The sequence below is a fragment of the Phoca vitulina genome, unplaced genomic scaffold (assembly GCF_004348235.1).
Source record: "Phoca vitulina isolate PV1807 unplaced genomic scaffold, GSC_HSeal_1.0 scaffold5, whole genome shotgun sequence".
Lineage (NCBI taxonomy): Eukaryota > Metazoa > Chordata > Mammalia > Carnivora > Phocidae > Phoca > Phoca vitulina.
In genome coordinates this window covers 57,735,955-57,761,748 of record NW_022589708.1, presented here as the reverse complement: position 1 = coordinate 57,761,748, position 25,794 = coordinate 57,735,955, and the positions used below count along the sequence as shown (strand labels likewise).

The 25,794-nt window shown below is 34.5% G+C and overlaps 1 protein-coding gene across 1 annotated transcript in view; it reads right to left on the bottom strand.

Moving 5' to 3' along the window:
- RB1 (RB transcriptional corepressor 1) overlaps nucleotides 1-25,794 on the bottom strand; it is a 152,109-nt gene that overhangs the window by 69,192 nt on the left and 57,123 nt on the right. The window contains exons 12-17 of the mRNA XM_032403028.1: nucleotides 22,353-22,440; nucleotides 15,873-15,989; nucleotides 14,579-14,635; nucleotides 14,459-14,490; nucleotides 14,299-14,375; nucleotides 12,987-13,183 (exon numbers count right to left, since the gene is read on the bottom strand). Coding sequence (XP_032258919.1) covers nucleotides 12,987-13,183; nucleotides 14,299-14,375; nucleotides 14,459-14,490; nucleotides 14,579-14,635; nucleotides 15,873-15,989; nucleotides 22,353-22,440 — 568 coding nt within the window. The remainder of the gene's footprint in view (nucleotides 1-12,986; nucleotides 13,184-14,298; nucleotides 14,376-14,458; nucleotides 14,491-14,578; nucleotides 14,636-15,872; nucleotides 15,990-22,352; nucleotides 22,441-25,794) is intronic.

The window sequence follows — 25,794 nt, the reverse complement described above, 5'->3', positions numbered from 1 at the left end:
AGAGTGAACACTGCCCACATTTAACAATGCTGGAGTTCAGTTACACCTTTCTCCCCCCTGAACTTCTTCCATTTTGAAAAGGCAAGGGGGAGGGGAGAGCCTCAGGAGAGTTCTACATACTTCTAGTAACCGAGGATAAACAGATCCAATACTGCTTAACCGTATTCTCAGTTCTCTGTTCTTAAGAAATCACTGTATAGAAGAAAGGGAATGAAGGAACTAACAATTGTTCTATTTCTAAAATGTACCATTCTCATAAGTGTTCATTTATTCCTCACAATAACTCTGAAAGGTAAATACTATTATCCCCATTTTACACACAAGGAAACTTGAGATGCAGAGACATGACTTGTTCATAATCACACCAAGGCAAGTTCCATAGTATCTCTGAACCTCAGCTTTTCCTACCCGTAAAATAGGGATAGCATTATTTACCTTCTGTGAAAACTAACTGAGATCTGGTAACTCAAAGCCCAGTGGCTCCTGCGGCAGCACAGTGACACAGAGAGAAAGATACAAACAGAGATAAAGCAAGAATAAAGAAACCAGTCACAACACTGCATATATCCAGTAGTAAGCTAATATACACCACGAGGCAGCACAGAGGTTAAGAACACCATCTCGGAACCAGACAGCCCAAGTTAAAATTCTGGCTCTGCCATCAACTTAAGTTTTGTGGACCTGCAAGACAACAAATTCCAGCTGCAGTATAACGGCAAACACTGCTCACATTTAACAATGCTGGAGTTCAGTTACAGCTTTACAAGGAAAAGGTTCTCGATTTCTCTGTGCTTCAGTTTCTTCCCCTATGAAATGGTGATGATGACAGCATCTATTTCACAGAGTTTCCGAAGTAAAGGAGTTAACATAGTTCAGTACTTTCCACAGTGCCTGTAACAGCACACGTGCAGAAGTATGATCTATTATGATTTCTACACTGAAACGTTACATGCACAAGTGAGGACCATTTCGATGCAGGTCTGTATGATGATCAGGAAAGACTCCAAAGAATGAAGCCAGTGATGAGCTTTGTAAAAGCACTGCTTCCTACAGCAAGTTTCTAGGAGCTACACCTAAGGGACATTTCTGAGTTGTTGATTTTTTTTTTTTTTTAACATCCCTACATTTCTTTAGTCCCTTGTGCAAATTCATGAATAAGGAAAACATATAATATGGACAATAGGGGAGGAGAAAGGGAGACATGAACGGACAAGTCTCCACAGTGAACTCTACCAATTACTCATGTGTGTCAGAGTGTTCTAAAGATTAAAGAAGGAGGAAATGCACAGAGAAAAGAACAGACTAAACAGTCAAACATGGCATGCAAGACTAGAAGGCACTTGAGTGAAGGTTTAGATAAGGAAAAGATTTTATGTTTAAAACCACAAATAGATCTGGATCAAGAACTCAGGCTGATATCAGCATTTAGTTCAGGAGAAGACTTGGATTAATTTATAATAGTCATCTCAGTTACTTTGGGTTTTCCATTTATTGTTTTTTAATATATGAGGAACCATATAAAAAACCATTTTAATGCCTCATTGATTCTTAACAATTATGAAGAAATGGAATTATTTTACTAAACTGAACTTATATTCTTAGATCTTTTAAAATAATCATCTATTCATATTTCAGTGGATAATTATTCATATAAACTAAGTTATTATCCTTATTTTTGTTTGTGCTTTTCTGAATATCTGTATTTTTAAATTTTTCTCTAGACTAGCCCACTAGTAGAAAACAAGGATACTATCAAAAATTTTATTTCTATGATATTGCCTTTCCTTACTTTCCCTTTTCAGGCTCTACAGTTTTTCATTCTTAAAGAAGACTTTAGGCATACCTGGGATCTTCTATTAAAAACTGAGAGAAAACTCAGTTCTAACATTTCAGTCTATGAAAACAGTCCTAGCTTTACAATTCAGTTCATTTTTATCCCTCCCCTCAATCTACTTGAGGTTGTCAATCCAAATACCTAATTTAATTAACCCTAAATTATTGTGGGTTCTAAAAATATATATTATATTAAAATCTCATTTCTGAGAGTTGTGTGAATCAAACACATATGCACACTAGTACTTTCTCTTAAAATATAATTTGCTCTTTTTTGTAAAGTCTTCTTCTAATCTTTTCTTCCTAAAGGATACAGTAGACCAATAATGACAGTGCACTGCTCAAAGGAGCGAGTCCACAAATGGTACTCTCTTCCCCTCCTATTATGAACTAGCTTCTAGGCAAAACACTTACCTTGTTACTCAAGATAAAAAATATATATATTGTATTTTCACTTAGAATAAAATTATTTATACTGTTGCCTTTTATAATGTACCACATGCTTGACTACATGTCATAGTGGTAATAAAAACAGTGTGAATCAACAGAAATAATATGGCACAATGGGAGCACTTTACTAGATGAACATGGAATTTGGAATCAAACCAGTCTGGGTTCAAATGCCAACTGGGTGACCTTAGACAAATTACTTAACCTTTCCAAGCCTGTTTCCACTTTTATAAAATGAAAATAGTTTTAACAACTTCAAAGGATTATTGTGAGAATTAAATTAGACAAATACTTTTGGTGTACACACACACACTTCATTTTTAATTAGTGCATAAAATTAACTGGTACATTTGTATATTTCATTTACTAATAGAACTAGCTTTCTAGGGGCACCTGGGTGGCTCAGTTGTTGAGCATCTGCCTTCGGCTCAGGTCATGATCCTGGGTCCTGGGATCAAGCCCCACATCAAGCTCCCTGCTCAGTGAGAAGCCTGCTTCCCCCTCTCCTACTCCCCCTGCTTGTGTTCCCTCTCTCGCTGTCTCTCTCTCTGTCAAATAAATAAATAAAATCTTAAAAAAAAAAAAAAAAGCTTTTAAAAAAAAGAACTAGCTTTCCATTTTTAACAAGGTTAAAAGCTCTAACTTAAAAAAAAAAAAAACCTTTAAGATTAAATTAGTCTTAAATTAGTACTCATCTACCATTGCCAAAGCTGGGCCATAATTTCCCCCAATGTGTCTAATTCCAGGTTTTCCTACTTCTGTGTCTTTCCACATTTTTACATCTGTTGCAAGTCTTTTCCTATCTACATACGATCATTCCCTCCTCTGACCCTTGTGGCTTATCTTATTTCATAATATATTACAGTAATTTACTTTTCCACCAGGTACCAAGCTCCTTTAAGACTAGGGACTATTTCCCATGTTATTATATATCTCACAAGGACAAGTACAATTCCTTTAAAATATCTGATGTACAGAATACCAGGTACGGCCCAAAGAGAACTGGGAAAAATTGAGCTAAAGGAGAACAGGGTAATGAGACCTCTGTGTAACCTTTTTATGAAAGAATCTTCCTTTAATATTTTATAAATTGTGAAGCAATCTAAAGGAATATGGATCTACACTCAGTATTGGCAAATAATTCTTAACATTTAAATAGTTTTGTAGAAACATAAAATATTTGAACTAGAAGAACTCAAACCTTTTGTTCTATCTCAGTTTACAAAGCAAGAAACTAAGACAAAAACATTAACTTGCATATGAAAGAGTCAGGACCTAAAGCCAGGTCTTCTGATTCCACATTCCACATTAGGCAGGCTATCTGTCACTGGATAAATGTGGTTTGCTCCACAAATGAAAGAACTCTCTGGCTATAGTAAGTGTATGAGGAATAGTGGAAATGAGGCCAGGAAGGGCCAGATTCCACAACCAGAGAAAAGAGGTTAGATTTTTTTGAATGGCATCAGGGAGCTATTGTACGTTCTTGAACAGGAACATGGCATAAACATTTAGAAATATTAACTTGGTACCAACGTTTAAATGAGGATAGTGGCAAAGCTGGGAGATCAAACAGGAGCCTAAATGTAAATGAAAATAAGATTAAAAAAATAATAAAATAAATCTAAGAGACACGTACATTTTTTTTTCTTTAAATTGTAAGGCTCTGTATCTAACTATAGAAAAAAGAAGGAAAGAATACTCAGCATTCAAGCCTGAGTAACTTGAAAAGTAATGTAAAGACATAGATATTGGTAAGCAAAGTTGTATTTAGAACAAAAAAAAAAAAATTTCAGTTTTGATTAATGAAGTCAAGTCTCCTAAATCTTAAGACGCTACTAGTTAGTTATAGGAGTTAAGAGCAAGAAATTAGGAACACATTGGGTCAGAGTGAGAAAGGTTAAAGCCTTAGCTATACTTTCAGAAAGAATCATATTTTTAAAAATTAAAACAGGAGCTCCTGGATGGTTAGTGTCTGCCTTCTGCTCGGGTCATGATCTCAGGGTCCTGGAATCGAGCCCCGCATCGGGCTCCCTGCTCAGAGCGCAGTCTGCTTCTCCTGCTTCTCCCTCTATCACTCCCTTGCTTGTTCTCTCTGTCTCAAATAAATAAAATCCTTTAAAAAACATTAAAAGGTTTTCTCTTGCTGGCAAAAAAGTAAATATACGGTTATTTTAAATAACTCATGAAGAGCTTTTAAAAACCCAACATAAAATATTTTCCTTTATAATAGCATGGCTATTGTATAAATACAATATATGGCATTATATTATTTCATCCTCCTTACCCATATTCTTAGAAAAGTGTTATATATGACTTAATCATTGTCTTACAGTTCACTCACTTTCCTGAGACACAGCTCCCAGTAAAATGTAACTTTTTTAAAAAAACAATGTCTCATGGTAGATACTAAAACCTTTCTGTAAAGTGCACCAGAGGTTAATGATCTACCATACAAATATAGAACAGATATCCTTTTTGGCTTTTTCAAAGCCACAGGCTTTTCTGCCTTTTGTGTTCACTTCCTGTCAAATGTGGCATTTCAAAAGGACACCAAAAAAGCTTAAAAATTTGTTTATAAGTTTGTCATCAAATTGGGACTCTAAAAATATAAGCTATTCATTATAACTGTGCTGATATGTAAAACAGGTCTTCATTTAAAATTTGGAAAAATAATAAAAGAGAAATGTTTTTAATCTTGTCTATGTAAAAGTGCTGAAGGAAGAAATTTGCTAATGTTTGGTGACTACAAAAAGGTAGTATGATAGAATCCATTTTAATGAGTCAGCTATATTTAACAACAATTAAAGGATACTCAACTTTCTTGTGACTTACTAAAATTAAAACAATAGTTAATAACTAGTACTTCTATGATCTCCATATAATAATTAGTCAGAAGATATGATGCATTTAATATAGGAAAACATAAATAAAATATTTAGGGTACCCTAAATATTCCTTAAATATACATATTTATAAAAATTTTATCAGTAAATACTATGCATAACTCTTTCAGCCATGATGATGAAAGAACAAACAGGACTTGTCTTAAACAACTAAAAAGTTGAACAACATAAATGAAAGAATAGATTTCTGCCTTGAACAACAGGTAGCAAAGGACAGTAATCCCTGAGAAAAAGAAAACAAATGGTAAACCCAACCACTGCCTCAGTTTACTGCATGGAGAGGGTTCCCAGGCTACAGGCAAAGAGAAGAAATTGAAATAAAGCCCAATGGTCTTCCTGGCAGAAAAAACAGAGTTCAGAATTCAAGAAAGCCAAGGTAGCTAAATTGAGCTGCACAAAATACCAGAGAGGATAGAGTTACACAAAAAGGGAAAGAGTTGCAAAGAGAGAGCTCCAGAGATCTACGGAAGGTAACGCTCAAGTCTTCAGGGGAGAACCCATCAGAGCATACAAGCTACCCAGAGCCAAAGAAAAACCACTGGAAAAAGCAGAACCATTCCAGAAACTGACACGGGGCCAAGAAGAGCTCTGATTTCCACCAGCCAGAGTGGAAAAACCTTTTACTACATGGAACATCAGGTAGAGTACTCAGAAGGGTGTTATAGATTAGCCATAGATTAAAGACTGCATGGGCTTGGTCTAAAAACAACAACAAAAGTCTTGAAAAGGATCAAATTATTTCCAAGGAACCAAATTGTGTACCAAAACACAACTGAAGCATACTGAAAGGAATATGAAAATATCCAGGATTCCATAAGGTAAAAATCACAATGTCTGGAACCTGATAAAAAAATTACAAGGCAGACCAAAAAAGGAAAAAAAAAACTAAAAAGGAGAAGTATCAGTCAATAGAAACAGACCTAAAAACACAAAGATGTTAGAATTCATAGACAGGGACTTTAAAACTGTTATTATAACTATATTCCATATGTTCAAGAAGGTAAAGGAAAGCCCAAACATGTTTTTCCCCCAAACATGTTAAAGAGAGATACAGAAGACATAAAAAAGGATTCAAATAAAACTTTTTAAAAATGATAAATATAGAGGGGCGCCTGGGTGGCTCAGTTGGTTAAGCGACTGCCTTCGGCTCAGGTCATGATCCTGGAGTCCCAGGATCGAGTCCCACATCGGGCTCCCTGCTCAGCGGGGAGTATGCTTCTCCCTCCGACCCTCCCCCCTCTCATGCTCTATCTCATTCTCTCTCTCAAATAAATAAATAAAATCTTAAAAAAAAATGATAAATATAGTGTCTAAGATTAAAAATGCAGTAAATAGAAAAATAATAGCAGATTAGACATTTCGGAGGAAAAAATTAGTGAACTTGACGACATAGCTATAGAAACTATCTAAAATGAAACAAAAAAAAATACCTGGGGAATAAACAAAAACAGAGTATCAGTGAGCTGTAGGACAACTTCAAGTCACCTAGTATATTTATGACTGGAATCCCTGAAGGGAGAGGTAGGAGGAGTCAACTAAAATATTTTAAGAAAATAATAGACAAAAATTTCCAAATTTGATGAAACCTATAAAGTCCACATATCCATAATTCTTCTGATGTATTGTTGAATGTAGCTTGCTAATATTTTGTTGAGGATTTTTGCATCTATGTTTATCAGGAATATTGGCCTATAGTTTTCTTTTTTTGTAGTGTCTTTGTCTGGTTTTGGTATCAGGATAATGCTAGACTCACAGAATGCATTTGGAAGCTTTCCTTCCTCTTCTGTTTTTTGGAATAGCTTAAGAATATTCTCTGTTTAAGTGTTTATCTCTTAAGCATTATCTCTTTAAGTGTTTAGTGGAATTCACCTGTGAATCTCTCTGGTCCTGGACTTTTATTTTTTGGTAGTTTTTTGGTTATTGGTTCAATCTCATTACTAGTAATTGATCTGTTCAGATGACATACTATATATATACAAAATCCTAAAGACTCCACTAAAAAACTAGCAGAATAAATGAATTCAGTAAAGTTGCAGGATACAAATTAATACCAAGAAACTGGATGCATTTCTATACACTTGTATAACAAAGCTGCAGAGAGAGAAATTAAGAAAACAATCCCATTTAAAATTGTACCAAAAAGAATAAATACCTTGGTATGAACTTAACCAAGGAGGTGAAAGATCTGTATCTGAAAACTATAAAACACTGATGCTGCCTATAGGAAACCTACTTTAAGTATAAAGTCACAAATAGGTTAAAAGTAGAAAAATGGGAAAAAATATGCCAAGCTAATATTAATGAAAAGAAAGCTGGAGTGGTTTTACTAATCAGACAAAGCAGTTTTCAGAGCAAAGAATAGTAGGAGGGACAAAGAGGGTCATTTCATAATAACTAAGGAGTAGATTAATCAAGAAGACATTACAATTCTCATTGTTTATGCACCTAAATTCTATATGTAAGACAATGAACTAGGTATTGTGAAAAACGTTTTTTAAGAAGTTAGACAGGAGCTTTTCTTTTCAGGAACTCTCTAACCCTCTGCCCCTCCTAGAACCTCTTATCTCAGAGTCACTTCCATCAAGCATTGAAGACTTTGGTCCCTAGTCCACATTCCTCCTCTCTACCACATGTCCTGGGTGACTTCATCTCTCACTCTGCCTCTTGGTTCCTTGACCACCTCATTTCCAATGGTCTTCACCTCCATTCCAAATCATTCATGTGCTCTCAAGATTATTTCTTAGAATACAGTAAACTATCCAAAATGTTCTAGCTCTGGAATATAAAGTTGAAATCTCTTACTCTCTATTAAATTTCATTAAAAGCTGTTTCTTAAGGGGCGCCTGAGTGGCTCAGATGGTTGAACGTCTGCCTTTGGCTCAGGTCATGATCTTCAGGTTCCGGGATTGAGCCCCAAGTTGGGCTCCCAGCTCAGCGAGGAGTCTGCTTCTCCCTCTCCCTCTGCCTCTCCCCCTTGTGCTCTGCTTGTGCTCTCTCTCTGTCTCTCTCTCTCAAATGAATGAAATCTTTAAATAAATAAATAAACAAATAAATAAAATAAAAGCTGTTTCTTTTTTTTAAAGATTTTATTTATTTGAGAGAGAGAAGGGGGGGCGGAGCAGAGAGAGAGAGAGAGAAGCAGACTCCCGCTGAGCAAGGAGCCTGATGCGGGGCTCTAACCCAGGACCCAGAGATCCTAATGTGAGCCGAAGGCAGTTGCTTAATCCGATTGAGCCACCCAGGCGCCCCAATAAAAGCTGTTTCTTAAAACTTCGACTTTGTTCATCAGTCTCCTCCTATGTCCTCTATGCAACTGAAACTACAACCATACCACTTTAATCACTCTGACCAACTTCATCTTATTTGCCCCATTATCACTTGACTGCATCTGTGTAGGCAAAGCCCAAAATCCTGGGTCAATCTAGCTGTTCATTTTTTCTAATCTTACAACTGGCTGCTAGGTGATGCTGGAAAAAATAATGCCACCACAAAGAACGGGAGTAGCACTACAAATTTAAAATTTATACCTTCAACATTTCCTTCAGTGCTGCTAGACAATCCTCGTATCTTTCATCACTCAGTTCTATTATTCTCCTCAGCAACAATTTAAAATTGTGACCACTCTCCTCAAACTTCTGACTACACCACTTTGCACTCCCTACCCCAACCCATCAACCCACCTTCAGCAAATTACCTCAGCTCTATTTCATAAAAAAAAAGAAATAAATAAAAGCCATACAATGGAAAGTTCCTCATTTTTCTGCCATGGCACCCACATACCTTACTTGTAACTGCTTCCATTCTTTCCATTTGCCACACAATATTTCCCATCCCACCTTGCCTCTCCTCAAACAAGAGATGACATCTATTCAAGGGAACCCCTTGAATCTGGACAGGCCCTGTGACTGCTCTCACCAATAAAACAGAGCTTCCAGCTATAGTCCTTTCAGAAGCCTTTTGGAAGCCAGCTGCTATGTAAGATGCATGAGTATCCTGAAACCAAAATGCTATGCGATGCATAGCTTCTCATATGAGAAGGCCAGGAGGATGAGATGCCACCTAGAGTAGGAAGGGAAGGAAAGAAAAGGTGACCATGTACTGAGGGGAAGCGAGGGGCCAGATTTGTGAATAAAGAAACATTGTGGAGAGGCGCCTGGGTGGCTCAACTGGTTGGGCATTGGACTCTTGATTTCAGCTCAGGTCACGCTATTAGGGTTGTGAGATTGAGCCCCATGTTGGCCTCCGCACTGGGCGTGGAGCCTGCTTAGGATTCTCTCTCTTTCCCTCTGCCCCCAACCTCTCCCTCTCTAAAAAGGAAAAAAAGAAAAAATAGAAGCATCATGGAAGTAGATCTTGCCCCTGACACCACACAGTCAAGGATGAACTGCCTAGTCAAGCTCTTCCCAAATCCCTGACCCAGAGAATCATGAGCAAAATAAAATGGTTGTTTTAAGCCACTAATGTGTCATCCTGCAACACAGAACACTCATAATGGCTGTTTTCCATCCACATTTAATCCTACCTTTCCCATCTTAAAAAATAATCCTCCCTCCACCTCACACACTTGGCAGCTATATCTTTATTTCCCTTCACAGACAAGACTCCAGTAAAAAGCTATCCACAATCACTGTCTCCACTTTATCCCTCATTCACATCTCATCAAAATCCCACTGCAATCTATTCCTGCCTCCACTACTTCTATTAACAGTCCTTGCTACCATCACCAGTGGCTTCCTTGTTGACCCTCTTAATATGCTGGGTAATTTTAGAATTGTATCCTGGACATCATAAATGTTAAGTTGTAAAGATTTCTGGATTCCGTTATTTTTTTTCTCAAATAGGCAAAAGCACGTAATTATTTTCACTGAACTTGGATCTGTAAACTTTTTATTTGGGCAGCAGCTCCTGTCTCAGTTCAGATCTTCTTTCATTAAGCTGTTAATCCATTACACTGCAATAATTCAGTTTTCACACAGAGAAGTGGGTAGACAGGATTTGTCCACTCTCTTCAGTAGCCAAGGTTTCCCCAGCTTCTGTTTTCTTCATTGGCCCCGGCCAGAAAGCCTGCAGTTTTCTTCTCACTTGCACCCCCCCTCCTTGTCCTATTTCACTTCCCCACTTAGCCCTGGGCTAAAAGCTTCCTTCCCAGGCTCTGAGCTCCTCTTCTCTCCTGAAGAGTCTGTCTACTCTTCCTGTCCAGAGATTTCAGGCAGTTGCTTTCCAAATCATGTAGAGGTTTTATAACTGTCTTTTTTGAGGGGAGTCATATGGTTGGGTCTTCCTCCACCATCACCAGATGCATAGGTCCCTCACAGGTTTTTGAGTTAGCATGATGATACTTGCATTTTAAAAAAGATTTCTCTGGTTGCTGCTAGAGAAATAGTCTTAAGGTAGTTAGAGATGCAGGGAGATCAATAGGAAGAGTCCACAATATTCCCGGGAAGAGAGACCATTTAGAAAATAAAGTACCTAGTGTATCTTGGTTTATTAAGCTTTTTTTTTTTGAGAAAAATCTAATGAATTTTGAATATATTAAAAGTAAGATCTAAATCTCACTTCATTATCTGCTGGCATTATAAACTGCTTAACAGATTTCAAAGGCATGAACATCTGGAAGTCATTTAATCTAACCCTTAGGTATGGTTTGTTCTGAATCACCTCTAATTCCCTTAAATTTCCAGGGAACAAGATTTCACCAGGTTTTTCAATAGATTGTTTATTTAGCATTTTATACTTATATATTGCCTGTTAATCTCTCTGGGACCAAAACAAAGAAAGGTGTGCTTTTTCCTTCAAGTTACTCTATTCTTGATTTATTATTTCTCAAGATTGTGAAGCAAAGATGCCGGAACCCTTCCCCATGCAACCATTAAAAACACAATGATGTTCTTTCTTTTATTAAATTATTGGGAAGAAAAAGTAAGTAGTACCTCACTTGATATTTCCCTAGATAAACAATACTGTTTGAATCTACAGTTTAATGAAAAATTCTTATTATGATACAGAATCAAAAGACTATTAAAGTTTGCTCTGATTCTTGATCTGGGTGCTGGTAACAGGAGTGTGTGCAATTTATGAAAAATTCATCAAACTATAAACTTGTAATATATACTTTTCTGTATATATGTTATACTTCAGTTAAAAAAAAAGGTTTGTGAAAGCTCAAATATATCTATGGTATGTACCTTCTCTAAAACGTCAATTATTCTCTTAGGAAAAATTCACAGTATTTTATTTGTGTGGTATGACTTATCTTCACACTTAACCTATTCCCTTAATGATTAAAAAAGTAAAAATTTTAAAAGTAAAAAAAGTTTTTAAAAGTTCAAACATTAAAAATATATGACAATAAAAATCATCTATAATTTTATCCTCTAGAGATAGTAGAGGCTTATGACTTCCACATCCTATTAATAAATTAAACATTTCTCCTGGCTTTGGACATGTCACTTTTTCTCCAAAAATTCTCAAAAATAAAGGGATATTGTTTAGAATCCTAGAACAACAGTAATTGAACTAAACAGGCTTGAGCACAAGCAACTCATAAACAGTAAATTTCTATTTCCTCCACAATTTTTAGAGCCCACATCTTTTCTGTATCTTCACAATGTCTACCCCAATGCAAGCCATGCTGTAGATGTGTACTGATGGGGAAAAAAATAATTCTCTAAAAGAAATAAAAACAGTCACTTTCATTTGATACAGCAATGTCTTGATTTCAATGTCTAGAAGGAGAGGGCACATGAGCCTCCGAACAGTACTTCTTATTATATTTATTTATCTACTGATTCATTTTTGTCATTCTCATTTAATCCCCCAGAAATCCCCTAGATTTCTAAACACGTCTTTTCTTATAAAGTAGAAGCTCCTGTATAATGGAGTCACATTAAATTCAATTACAGCAATGCCACCGCTTCCTGTCAACTTCCCCTACTTCTCTCCTGTTCTGTCTACTCTGTTCACACAGCACTGCAAGAAAACACTAAGAAATAAGTTATCTCTTACCCATTAAGTTTTTAAAACATTAAAAAATTAAAACTAAGGGTTACATGTACAGATTAGAATTCTAGTGTAACTAAAGTCTTAATGTTTTCATTGCCATTTCTATATACTGTCATAAATGAAAAGTGATATGCTTAGCATGCAACACAGTTTCAAAAGAAACCAACTCTATATTAACCTACAAATCTGATGAGTCACAATTACCCAACTATGCAGATTTAAAAAGCATAACACAGAAGAACTTCAAATAAGTATTTTACTATTACTACATAGAAAATGCCATCTTTATGAAACAAAAGCCTTATCAATAGCTTATATGCTATAAATAGAATACCTAGAGAATATGATTTGTGCTCCTATAACACTATGAACAATAACTGAACTATAGTACAAATAAATTGAACCAGAAAACTGTACTTTGTTAAATCACCTAAATAGCATAATCCCAATTTTTACCATTTTGTTGGAATTTAACAGCATTTAAATTTTCAAACATGACACCTCTATTTTAAATATACTGCTCAAATACTTTAAGGAATTCTGCTTTGTTTTAAAGTGCCATGTTTTCATTAAAGCTATTCCTAAATAAATCATTGTATCAGATGGTCTGGGGAGCCCAAGTAAAAGAAAACTCCATTTTAATATTCCACTTAACTCTTGGGCTATACACTGAAATTGCATTATTCATTAAATTGCATATGTGCTCTTGAGGTAAATTTTAACAAATACCTCTCACTAACAGATAACTGTTATCCATTTGCATATTAATATCTTTAATTATTTTAGCTAGTTACTTACAGAGAGCCATGCAAGTGATTCCATGATTCGATGTTCACATCGTTCTAAATGTTTTATCATTTCTCTGGTCAAGTTGGCTTCTGCTTTGATAAAACTTTCAATCACTTTGTAAAAATCAAAGGCTTTTAAATTAAGTACATTCAGAATCCATGGGAAGGACAAATCTGTTCCAGTATCAAGATTCTGAGATGTACTTCCTAAAAATGAAAGAAAAAATGTAACTTAGGTATGAAATGTTAAGCCTTGAATTACGTATTTTCAGTTTGGAAGGTTTTATCAAACAAAAATTTTAAAACAGCAGAAAAGCTAAACAAAAATTTTTATTTAAAGCAGATTTTTTTTTTAATTTTGTTTTTTAAATTTATTTTAAGTAGTCTCCATGCCCAACATGGGACTTGAATTCACGACCATGAGATGGAAAGTTGTGTGCTCTACTGACTGAGCCAGTCAGGCATCCCTAGAGCAGAAATTTTTCCATAGACTCGTAGGAAATAGGCTTCTAAATTCTGAGTGTATGTGCACATATGTTTTTCCTAAATAGAGGGCTCATGCTTATATCAAATTTTCAAAGGTTAAATACTCTAAACTTATATCAGGAACGGGTTTAATATCTAAGCAGCAATGTATTAGCATATCCATTTTCACAGTCTCATTAATCCCGGATGTGGGGAGGGAAGGACGCTTTAAAATTTTGCTAATTTGGTTAGAAAATGGTAACTCTTTTAAATGTGCATTTTTTGGTTATTAATGAGGATTCACAGTTTTCCATATATGTTTCTCTTTTATTGTGTATTTGTATCCTTAGGTAAATTTTCTTTGTTTTTGCAAACAAAACTTCTTATATTTGTTAACATTTTTGCAAAACAATACTATATGTCTAAAATTATATTTAAAAGAAAATACCATGAGTGGCCTCTGTTCTGTTTATCTGGTAGACTCTAGCTCTAACCTTTGGTTTCATGACCACAGAATCTATAGCAGTGTTTCCATATAGGTAAATGCTACTTGTTAGCACTCCTTTGGTAATTTACAATCTCCTGTCTTGGAAGGGATTTCAATAGGTTCATTTCCTAGACTCAGGATAGCCAAGAATAAGAGCCTAGTGAAGTACTATTTCCATGATGACCTGAAATGGTTCAGATAATAACCCATTTAAATGATTTATGGTGACTACTTACATTCTTCAGTATACATTGATCTATATTACGCATACTGTCTCCTTAATTCCACCCCCCCAAAAAAACACATCACACCTAAGTTTTTTTTAACTTTAAATTGAACTAAAATGTTTATTTACTAAAATTTAACTTACTGCTATATGTAGCCATTACAACCTCAAGAGCGCATGCCAATAAAGACATATGAAAGATGTTGTCATTCAGGAGTTTGCTAAAGGAAAAGAAAAGAATGATTTTGAAACATTTACTTTTATAAAAAAGAAGGAATTGTTTTACTAAAATTAAAGAATTTACCTAAAATTTTGAATGGATAATCGTTCTTCTTCCTAAAACAGATAAAAAAAAAATGTTTAGCTGATGCCTTTTTTGTGTCAGCATTGAATTTTTTTTTCTATTATGTTCTTTTTAACTTACTGATTTAAGCATGGATTCCATTACTCGGTAATACAATCGGACTCCAAGTTTGTATCGCTACAAAGAAAAAAAATTAGATTCCACTACTTTAGAAAATCACAATTATTAATTTTTAAGGAGGTTTCTCTTAAAAACATATTTCTGATACTTTTTAGGAATATGAATACCAAGAGATCACAAGAGCTAGCTTGTCTAGAACTCAAGACTTCCATATAAAATGATGGTTAATATTCCCAATAAATTATCAAGAGGGAAGGTCCAGTACTTGGTTTTCCTTTTCCTTCATTCCACTCCAGTCTACAACATTCAAGACACACACACACACATACAGAGGATTTGTTATACACCTGGTACTTACTAACCATTTTACATACTAACATAATACTTCTTGCGGCCTAGGAAATATAATTTCAAGATAACTCTCCAGGATTGAGAATAGTCTGTCCATAAAACTGGCAAAGGCAAAAATTGAACCCAACTGATCTTATCAGCAAAAAGTTTTAACCAAATAAATAATTCCCATTAGTTCAAAGAATAACCAAATTTTAGATAGGCACACACAAACCATATTCCTTCATTCAAATTATAAGCATAAGTTTCATATACAACCAAAAAAGACTTCTAAATACTATTATTTAAAACATGGTTAGCATCAAAATATAACTCACTACACTGAAATAAATGTATATAGTAGATAACAGTTTTCAAAGATATTTTTATATGTTATCTCACTAATTCCACACAACAAAGCAGAACAAATATAGAAACTTGAATCTCAGAGAAGTTAAATGACAGCTCATAAATGATAGAACCAAATATAAACCCAGGGTTCTGATTCAGAGCCCATACTTTTACCCAATGTATAGGTTTTAGATTTTCTGAAATAATAATAGTAATAGTAAAATTAATATCACTCAATAATATCACCAATAAATAGCATGTATATGATCCCATTTATCTAAGTATATGCATTCATGAATATTCATATATACAGAAGCCAAAGAATATATACAAAAAATTTAATAGCATCAAAGATTTTAATTTTCTTGTACTTATATTTTTTAAACGTCTACATTTTTTCTAAAACTTTCTACATGTTTACTTTTGGTTTCTGTAATGGTGTAAGGGGCATTTTCTTATAAAGTTTTTCATAAACAGCAGCATACACAGGCAGCTGAGATACAGAATCTACTAATATAGGACCAATACTATCATAATACCTTTATAATTTGGAAAGATATTTCATTTGAGGTTATTTACCATATAGTGACACTAATCAAAATGAACTCGTTACCTGTGATCCAATTTCCATACATCCCTGTCCCACAGCTTTAGCAAATTTCTCTTTAAAGATGTATCCAACATCCTTCACTCTTTTCAGGATACTTTCCTTTGGATTCACTGTGCAGTTCTTTAAAGAGGAAAAACATAAATCAATGTTGAGGATATTGTTTAATCAGAATTAACATTTTCTGTCCTATAAGATATAACTTTTCACTTTCAATTATTTATACCATGGAAACACCTCCACAAAAACTAGGTAAACATGACTACTGAAAATAAGAAGAACATAAAGAATTCCATTTTAGGATGTTAGTGACCAAAAAATACTAAAGTACAAATAAAAAACCCTATTATCTGAATTTTCTGCTGCTAAGTTAAAGAACAGATTTGTTAGCCTTTCCACCCACCAAAAAAAGTCTCATAGATATTAGAAACTAATACCATGGAAATGCAAAGGATCATAATTGACTACTATGAACAATTATACACCAACAAACTGGAAAACCTAAAAGAAAAGGATAGATTCTTAGAAACATACAACCTACCAAATCTGAACCATGAAGAAACAGAAAATATGAACAGATTGATTACTAGTAAGGAGAGTGAATCAATAATCAAAAATGTCCCAAGAAACAAAAGTCAGACAGCTTCACTGATAAATTTTACCAAACATTCAAAAAAGAATAATAAAACTTCTCAAAGCCCTCCAAAAAATAGAAGAGGAGGGAACACTTCCAAACACACAATCAAAACCAGACCAGGACATCACAAGAAAAGAAAATTATAAGCCAATATCCCTAATGAATGTAAATGCAAAAATCCTCAACAAACTATTAGCAAACCAAATTCAACAATGCATTAAAGAATCATATACCACAATCAGGTGAGATTTATTCCAGAGATGCCAGGATGGTTTAACACTCACAAATCAATGTGATACATTAACAAAATGAAGGATAAAAATCCTATGATCATCTCAATATGATCATCTCAATAGATGCAGAAAACACTTGACAAAATTCAACATCCATTTATGATAAAAACTCTCAACAAAGCGGGTATAGAGGGAATATACTTCAACATAATAAAGGCCATATATGATAAGCCCACAGCTAATATCATAGTCAACAGTGAAAAGCTGACAGATTGTCCTGTGAGATCAGAAACAAGACAAAAGATGCCCATTCTCCCCTTATTCAACATAGTATTGAAAGCCCTAGCCAGAGCAATCTGGCAAGAAAATGAAGAGGCATCCAAATTGGAAAGGAAGAAATAAAACTGTGTCTATTGACACAGGACATATTATATATAAAAAACCCTAAAGACTCCATCAAAAAATTGTTAGAATAAACTAGTTCAGTAAAGTTGCAGGATACAAAATCAATATACAGAAATCAGGTTTGTTTCTATGCACTAATAATGAACTAACAAGAGAAATTAAGAATACAGTCCCAGGTGGCGCCTGGGTGGCTCAGTCGTTAGGCATCTGCCTTCAGCTCAGGTCATGATCCCAGGGTCCTGGGGTCGAGCCCTGCATCGGGCTCCCTGCTCCACGGGAAGCCTGCTTCTCCCTCTGCTGCTCCCCCTGCTTGTGTTCCCTCTCTCCCTGCCTCTCTGTCAAATAAATAAATAAAATCTTTAAAAAAAAATACAATCCCATTTACAATCGTACCTAAAAGAATAAAATACCTAGGAATAAATTTAAGCAAGGAGGTGAAAAACCTGTACATGGAAAATTATAAAGCACTGATGAAAGAAACTGAAGAAGATAGAAATAAATGCAAAGATATCCCATGCTCATAGATTGGAAGGATTAATATTGTTAAAAATGTCCATACTACCCAAAGCAATCTATAGATTCAATGTAATCCCTATCAAAATTCCAATGGCTTTTACATAGAAATAAAACAAACAATCCAAAAACTTGTATGCAACAAAAGATTCCCAATAGCTAAAGCAATCTTGAGAGAGAACAAAGCTAGAGGCATCATACTACCTGATTTCAAACTATATTACAAAGCTACGGTAATCAAAACAGTATGGTATTGGCACAAAACAGACACCCAGATTGGTGGGATAGAATAGAGAGCCCAAAAAGAAACTCAAGAATACAGTCAATTGATTTGTGACAAAGGAGGCAAGAATATACAATGGGAAAAGGACAGTCTCTTCAATAAACAGTGCTGGGGAAACTGGACAGCCACATGAAAAAGAATGAAATGACCATATCTTACATAATACACAAAAATTAACTCAATGTGAGTTAAAAACCTAAATGTAAGACCTGAAACCATAAAACTCCTAGAAGAAAACACAGGAGATAAGCTCCTTGACATTGATCTTCAAGATCTGATTTTCTGAATCTAACACCAAAAGTAAAAGCAACAAAAGCAAAAATAAACAATTGGGACTATATCAAAATAAAAAAATTCTGCACAGGGAAGAAAACCACCAATAAAACAAAAAGGAACTAACAAAATGTTGTATGTCAATTATACTCCAACAAAAAAACCTAAAAATGAAACAATTATAACAACACCACTACTAAGCCTACTGAATGAAAGAAGATATTTGCAAATCATATATTCAATAAGGGGTTAATATTCAAAATACATAAAGAACTCACACAACTCAACAAATAACCTGATTTTTTAAAAAAGGCAGAGGACCTGAATAGACATTCTTCCAAAGAAGACATACAGATGGTCAACCAACACATGAAAAGATGTTCAAAATCACTAATCATCAGGGAAATGGAAATCACAATGAAATACCACCTTAGAACTGTCAGAAATGGCTAGAATTATAAAGACAAGAAATAAACGAGTGTTGACAAGGATAGGGAGGAAAAGGAAAAGGGAGGCTCATGCACTGTTGGTGGGGATTGTAAATTGGTACAGTCACTATGAAAAACAGTACAGAAGTTCCTCAGAAAATTAAAAACAGTACTATATGATCCAGCAATTCCACTTCTGGGTATTTATCTGAAGGAAACAAAAACACTAACTCAAAAAGGTATCTATACCCCATTCTCAGTGCAGCATTATTTACAATAGCCAAGACATGGAAACAGCCTAAGTGTCCATTGATGGACGAATGGATAATGCACACGCGCGCGCGTGTGTGTGTGTGTGTGTGTGTATAAAATGGAAGGTTATTCATCCACAAAAAAGAATGAAATCTTGCCATTTGTGACGTGTATGGACCGTGAAGGCATTACGCCAAGTGAAATAAATCAGACAGAGAAAGCCAAATACAATAAGATCATAGTTATACGTGGACTCTGGAAGAAAAAAAAAAACCAGCCACAAATACCAAGCTCATAGATACAGAAAACAGACTTATATTGCCAGAGCAGGGGGTAGGGGTGGGCAAAATGGGTGAAGGCTGTAAAGAGTTACAAACTTACAGTTATAAAATAAGTAAGTCATGAGGATGTAATATACAGCATGATGACTGTAACTAATAATACTGTATTATATATTTGAAAGTTGCTAACAGAGTAAATCTTAAAAGTCCTCATCATAAGAAATCGGAGGGGTAGACGAACCAGGAGAGACAATGGACTCTGAAAAACAAACTGAGGGTTCTAGAGGGGAGGGGGGTGGGAGGATGGGTTAGCCTGGTGATGGGTATTGAGGAGGGCACGTTCTGCATGGAGCACTGGGTATTATGCACAAACAATGAATCATGGAACACTACATCTAAAACTAATGATGTAATGTATGGGGATTAACATAACAATAAAAAAATTTTAAAAAAAATTTCTAATTTCTAATGTATGATGATGTGTTAACCAGACTTACTATGGTGATTATTTTGCAGTATATACAAATATCAAGTCATTATGTTGTATAACTGAAACTAACAAAATATTGTATGTCAATTATACTCCAACAAAAAAAAAAAACTAAAAATGAAACAATTATAACAACACCACTATTAAAATAAAGAATCTCTTATATTCTCATAAATTATCTTCAATTAAGAGTTATATTGGGATGTACATTACCCTAAAAATACAAATAATAAAAAAATACAAATAAAAATAATAAATAATAATAATAAAACTAAGATTGGAGATTGGTAGCATTTCCTAATTTAAAACTGTGCTTTCAAAGAGTTAAGAATTATTATATCATTTAGACACCTTTTCAGAAACACATGATTGAGAAATGGTTACAAAAGAAGTTTCAATACATGTATCATATGGGGTGGGACTATATTTAATAATTAAAATACATCACAAGATGATTACTAAAATGCATATTATGATATATTAAAATACTCTGTAACTGATATTGTAATCTATTAAAAATCAAAAAACTGATTCCTTTCAGCTACAACCAAAGATTGACTTTATTTTTATAATCTTTATAGATCAAATACATTCAAAATACTATAAACTTTCCAAAACTAAGATTAAGTATAATTTTCTTTGAAATGTGAACACTGTCATTCAAAAATTTCACATCCTATAAAATCAATAATTCTGTCTTCCTAAAAGAAAACAGCACAGATATCACAGAAACAGTAACAAAGAAGCACCTCCTGTCATAAAGTCATTGTTACCAAAACATCCATTTAAATGTCTACAGCTTCTAAGATTTTACTTACAGAAGAAAAGATGGCATTAATTTTAGAAATAAAGAAACCTGAACAAAAAAGTAAACTCAAAGAAAAACTTACTGATCTTCCAGACATGCCCACTCTCTAGATAAAGCAATTTGCAGTCTATGTAAAACTGCAGTTAAGCTTCATTTAATGTTAAACTTCACATTGAGCTCCAGAGAATGCCTTTGAGGCAGAATTTTTTGCCAAACTAAAGTAGTTCAAAATAAAAAAAAGAGCTCCTATATACTCAAAATGTTGTAGGAAATAATCAAAATTATATTTGAGAAGAGAGATTATGGGGGCAGTGTGGGGGGGGGAGAGAAAGAGAGGAAAACAAACTATAAGAGACTTTTAGAGTATTAAGGAGGGCACTTGTTGTGATGAGCACTGGGTGTTGTATGTAAGTGATGAATCACTGCATTCTACTCCTGAAACCAATATTACACTATATGTTAACTAACTAGAATTTAAATTAAAACTTGAAATTAAAAAAAAAGAGACAGAGAGAAGAGAGAGATTATCATTCTTACAACTTCTATCATTATCCCTTCTAAAAGTGCTAAGTAACTGAGTAGCCATGTTTGAGAAATAATGTTGTGCTACAGATAATCCATAAATAAAAGTAACTTCATGCAATTTGGACAAACAAAATCAGTTCTGAGCCAACACAATTATGAATATGATGACAGAAATTACTTTGCTAATTCCTGGGAGGCATATAAGCAAGAAGATGAGAACAGAATATGACAAAGCCACAGGGAGGTTATGATATTAAATAAAATGTTAACTACACAAAATACAGAGTTACTGGAATAAGCCAAATTTTAATAATTCTCCTGGCCTTATCCATGGATGAGCATTTCAGTGAGTCCTGACCCTCATTTGAATTTAAATAAGGAGTGAAGAAACAAGCAAGTAACACAGATGCTAGTTTTCAGGATCTCCTTCTCGCTCCCTTGTTCGTATAGCAGTGAGTGGCCCTTCAGATGTCAAACTCGGGTCTACAGGAGTTGTAAAATGCACACAAGTCCAGGCAAGAAATGTAAATAAAAATGGGCTAAATATAGGATAAAAAAGACTGTAGAGATATGACAAATGTTAAATCCTAATATCACATTCAAAGAAAAGATCGAAAAAGCAGACAGAAAAGATATATAACAAAACAATGGTTAGATTCACAGATTTCTTTTTTTTTAAAAAAAGACTTTATTTATTTATTTGAGAGAGAGAGAGAGAGCACAAGAGGGGTAGGGTCAGAGGGAGAAGCAGATTCCCTGCTGAGCAGGGAGCCCGATGAGGGACTCGATCCTGAGACTCCGGGATCATGACCTCAGCCGAAGGCAGTCGCTTAAACAACTGAGCCATCCAGGAGTCCAGATTCACAGATTTCTTAAATAGCAACAAGGAGAACCAGGAATAGTAAAGTATTATCTACAAATATCTAAGAGAAAGTAAACATCAATCTAGAACTGAAGATTCAGCTAAACTATCTTACAAAAAGTAAGAGTAAAGATACTTTAAGACAAAAAACAAGACAAAAACCTTGTAAGTTCACCCCAAACTAACCCTCACTAAAGGAATTATTAAAGTATGTATCTGAAGAAGAAAGAAAATGAAATCAGAAATGAGGTCTAAGTTGCAAGAAAGAATGATGAGCAAGGCAAAGAGCAAACATGCAAAAAATCTAAAAATAACACACCAAAATAATACAATACTACCAAGATCTAATTTGGAGAGTTCAAAAAAGCAAGAAGTAAGGTAACAGACAAGAACATTTGGGATGGGAGATATTCAAAAAAATTCTCAGTATTTTAACTTTTAATTTCAAATTTCTTTTTCAAGATAACACAAACATAACATTTTATTTATGGCTTACATTAAAATAGGAAATCAGATTTTCTGATGGTTGATCACTTGCTGAATTTAAGATCATCATTAATTGTTGGATAGTATTCATAACAGTCCTAGAGAGAAAAAAAAAGGAAGAAATATTAAGCAATGAAGGAAAACAAATAAACAAAATGCACCTATTTCACAAGTTAAATGAATCTTTCAAACTCACTATATCCTGTTTATCTTTAAGAAGTTCTCTGAAATAAGATTTTACAAAACCCTTAGTATACTGTTGCTTACAAGGAATTACATTTTATTCTGTCATTTTTTTTAAATTAACATACAGCGTATTATTGGTTTCAGAAGTACAGGTCTGTGATTCATCAGTCTTATATAATACCCAGTGTTCATTGCATCACATTCCCTCCTTAATGTCCATCACCCCATCCTCCTACCCACCTCCCCTCCAGCAACCCTCAGTTTGTTTCCTACGATGAAGAGTCTCTTATGGTTTGTCTCCCTCTCTGGTTTCGGCTTGTTTTATTTTTTCCTCTCTTCCCCTATAATCCTCTGTTTTGTTTCTTAAATTTCACATATCAGTGAGATCCTATGATAATTGTCTTTCTCTGATTGACTTATTTTGCTTAGAATACCCTCTAGTTCCATCCACATAGTTGCAAAAGGGAATTACATTTTATTTAAACCTTTAAGAAAGAACATATTCATAATCACTAAGTTTATAATTGAAGAACTGATTATTTACTAATAAAAACTACATTTCAATAAAACATTAATTGGCCAAATTAATGATATTTTAAGAAGAAAACATATAAACTGGTATCAAAATGACAATTTTTAAAGAAAACATTATTACAATCAAATATTAAAGTTTTTCAAATAAAAATGGTAGGATATATTGTAATTCAAATGAAGAAGCATGTGACTTTCCTTTATAGAAGTCTTCAGATGAAAGCATACATAATTTTAGAAGTCTACACTGGTAAAGCATAAAATTGGGTCAGTCCCTTAAGATTTCTTTAATTCTGTAATTGTGTGTGTGTGTGTATGTGTGTGTTGTATAGTAAATACTAATGTTCCAATTTTGGAGTAGCAGTACATTGCTATTGTAGGTACTGTTTATTGATACAAAGAACTATAGAATGTTTATGGCTGAAAGATTCCTTAAATATTATTTAGCAAACATGTTCAGTGAGCATTTTCTTTTTCATTTTTGTAACCTCAGGAAGAATTAGAACCGATGTCATTTGCTCAGTTTGGAAAAAGAACTTGTCTTTAAGTCTTTTAACCTCTTTTGGTGAAAGTTTCCATTTAGGAAAAAAGATGACAAACATCCCTGATTTTTTTTTTGTATCTTCCTTATTATTACACCAAACTATTATACCTCTCTCAACTGATATTTATACTTCCTCACCTTTCAAGTATTATTGCTTCTAAAACTTGTACATCTTCTAATCCACTTAAGCCCACTATGCCTAAACCCACAAATAACTAGCGGCTAATACCAAAAGATCTTTCTCAATTGTTCCGATACTTGATTTCCTTGAAGTATGTGACACTCAAACACCTGCTTTTTCCTGAAATTCCCTCCATCCCCTGGCTTTTTTGGCTTCATTCTCTGGGCAGCCTTCTTGTTCTTTTTAACTTCTATCTAGTATTTAAATGCTAGCATTCTGGGTGTTATATGCAACTAATGAATCATTGAACACTACCTCAAAAACTAATGATGTACTATATGTTGGCTAATTGAACTAAGTAAATAAATAAATAAATGCTAGCATTCTTTAGGGCTCAGCCCTTAGCCAGCCATTCTTGCTATTATACCTTTACTTCAGGCAAACTCATCTATTTTTATGGTATTAACTTCCCCAGATGATTCTCAAATCTGTAAGATCCTTATATCCCACTACTTACTACTTCTTCATGTCCCATAAATGCCTCATGAGTAATATTCTAAGTATGAATTCATCAAACCTGTTCTTGTTCCTTCATTCCAACTGCCTACTCTTGGTTCAGATCCTCAGCATTTCTCACCTGAATTACTGCAATAGAGCAGTCCAGGGATTTTGACTCACTATGTGTATGGTAGTAGGGTCTAGGCATCTGTAGTTTGGAAAAAAACCTCCTCAGGTTACTCTAATTTCCACCCTTGGTTAAGAACCACTATGACAGATTGACAGGTCTAATTCTCACCATGTCCTCCTTAGTCCATCCCCTCAAAAACTCCTACCACATAAATTTTCAAAAATCAACTCTAATTTTATCCTTACCCCTATTTAACACCCATATATAGCCCAAATCATGCACAAGCTAGAGTCCAAACTTATGGGTATGGCATATTAGGCCCTTCAGGATCTAGTATTCACCCTCCTCTCCTGCCCTTTCACCTTCCCATTTAGTGAGTCAATAGAGAGCTGCTAATAGTTCCCAAGACACAGCATGTTGTGTTTTCTACTCCCATGCCCTTGCACATGCTATTCCTACTCCCTAAAATGTGCTCTCCTGTGTCACAGACTTGCATGTTTCAAAATTCAGTTCAATAAAGTCCCTTTATTAAGTCCCTTCTGTGCCATCTCATTAGTTTGTCAAAAGTTTATTACTATACTTTACACTTATACCGAAATGTATCTTTATATGTCTGCAGAGTCATTTGAAAAATATTACTGATTTCCCACTATGTACCAAATATTACCCTAGGTCCTAATTACTAAATGGTGAACAAAAAAGCCATGGTCCACATGGTACCAAACTTAAAGGCTATTACGGGTATTGGCAGAAACAAGGAAACATACAAATTAATTTTTAATTACAAATTGTGATATACACTATGAAGAAATAGAACAGGATACTATGAGAAAGAATGAAGGAAATTACTTCAGAGAGAAATCTTTTAAAAAGTAATATTTGTGCTGAACCTGAAGGAAGAGTAGTTGTTGGTAATTCAGAAGCAAAAAAAAAGAAGGAAGAGTTTCAAGAAGAGGGAAAAGCAAGTGTGAAAGTCCTCAAGTACAAAAGAAGAGCGTTGAGCATTCAGGAAACTGGCTAGTACATAATGAGCAGGAAAACAAGATGAGGTTAGAAAGGCAACAGAAGCTGGATCATGTAAGGTTTTGTAGGAACTGTGAATGAATGTATATTTCAAATGCAACAGGAAGCAGTCAAAAGGTTGGACAGCAGGGTGAACATGATCTGACTTACATTTCTAGAATATTATTCTGGGGTTCTCTGGAGAAAACAGTTGGTGGTGGGGATAGAGGAACAGTGAGGAGAGTAGACGCAGCAAGATCAGTTAGTAGGCTACTGCAAAAAATCCAAAAGAAAGAGGAGGAGATCCTGGACAAAGGTGGTGAGAGTCCAAATGGAGGACAGGAGATGGACTAGAGATATTTTAAAGGTAGATTCAATAAGACTTAATAGCAGGTTAGATGTGGGAAGTGAGGAAATGGACAGAAAAATGGTTTCAGTCC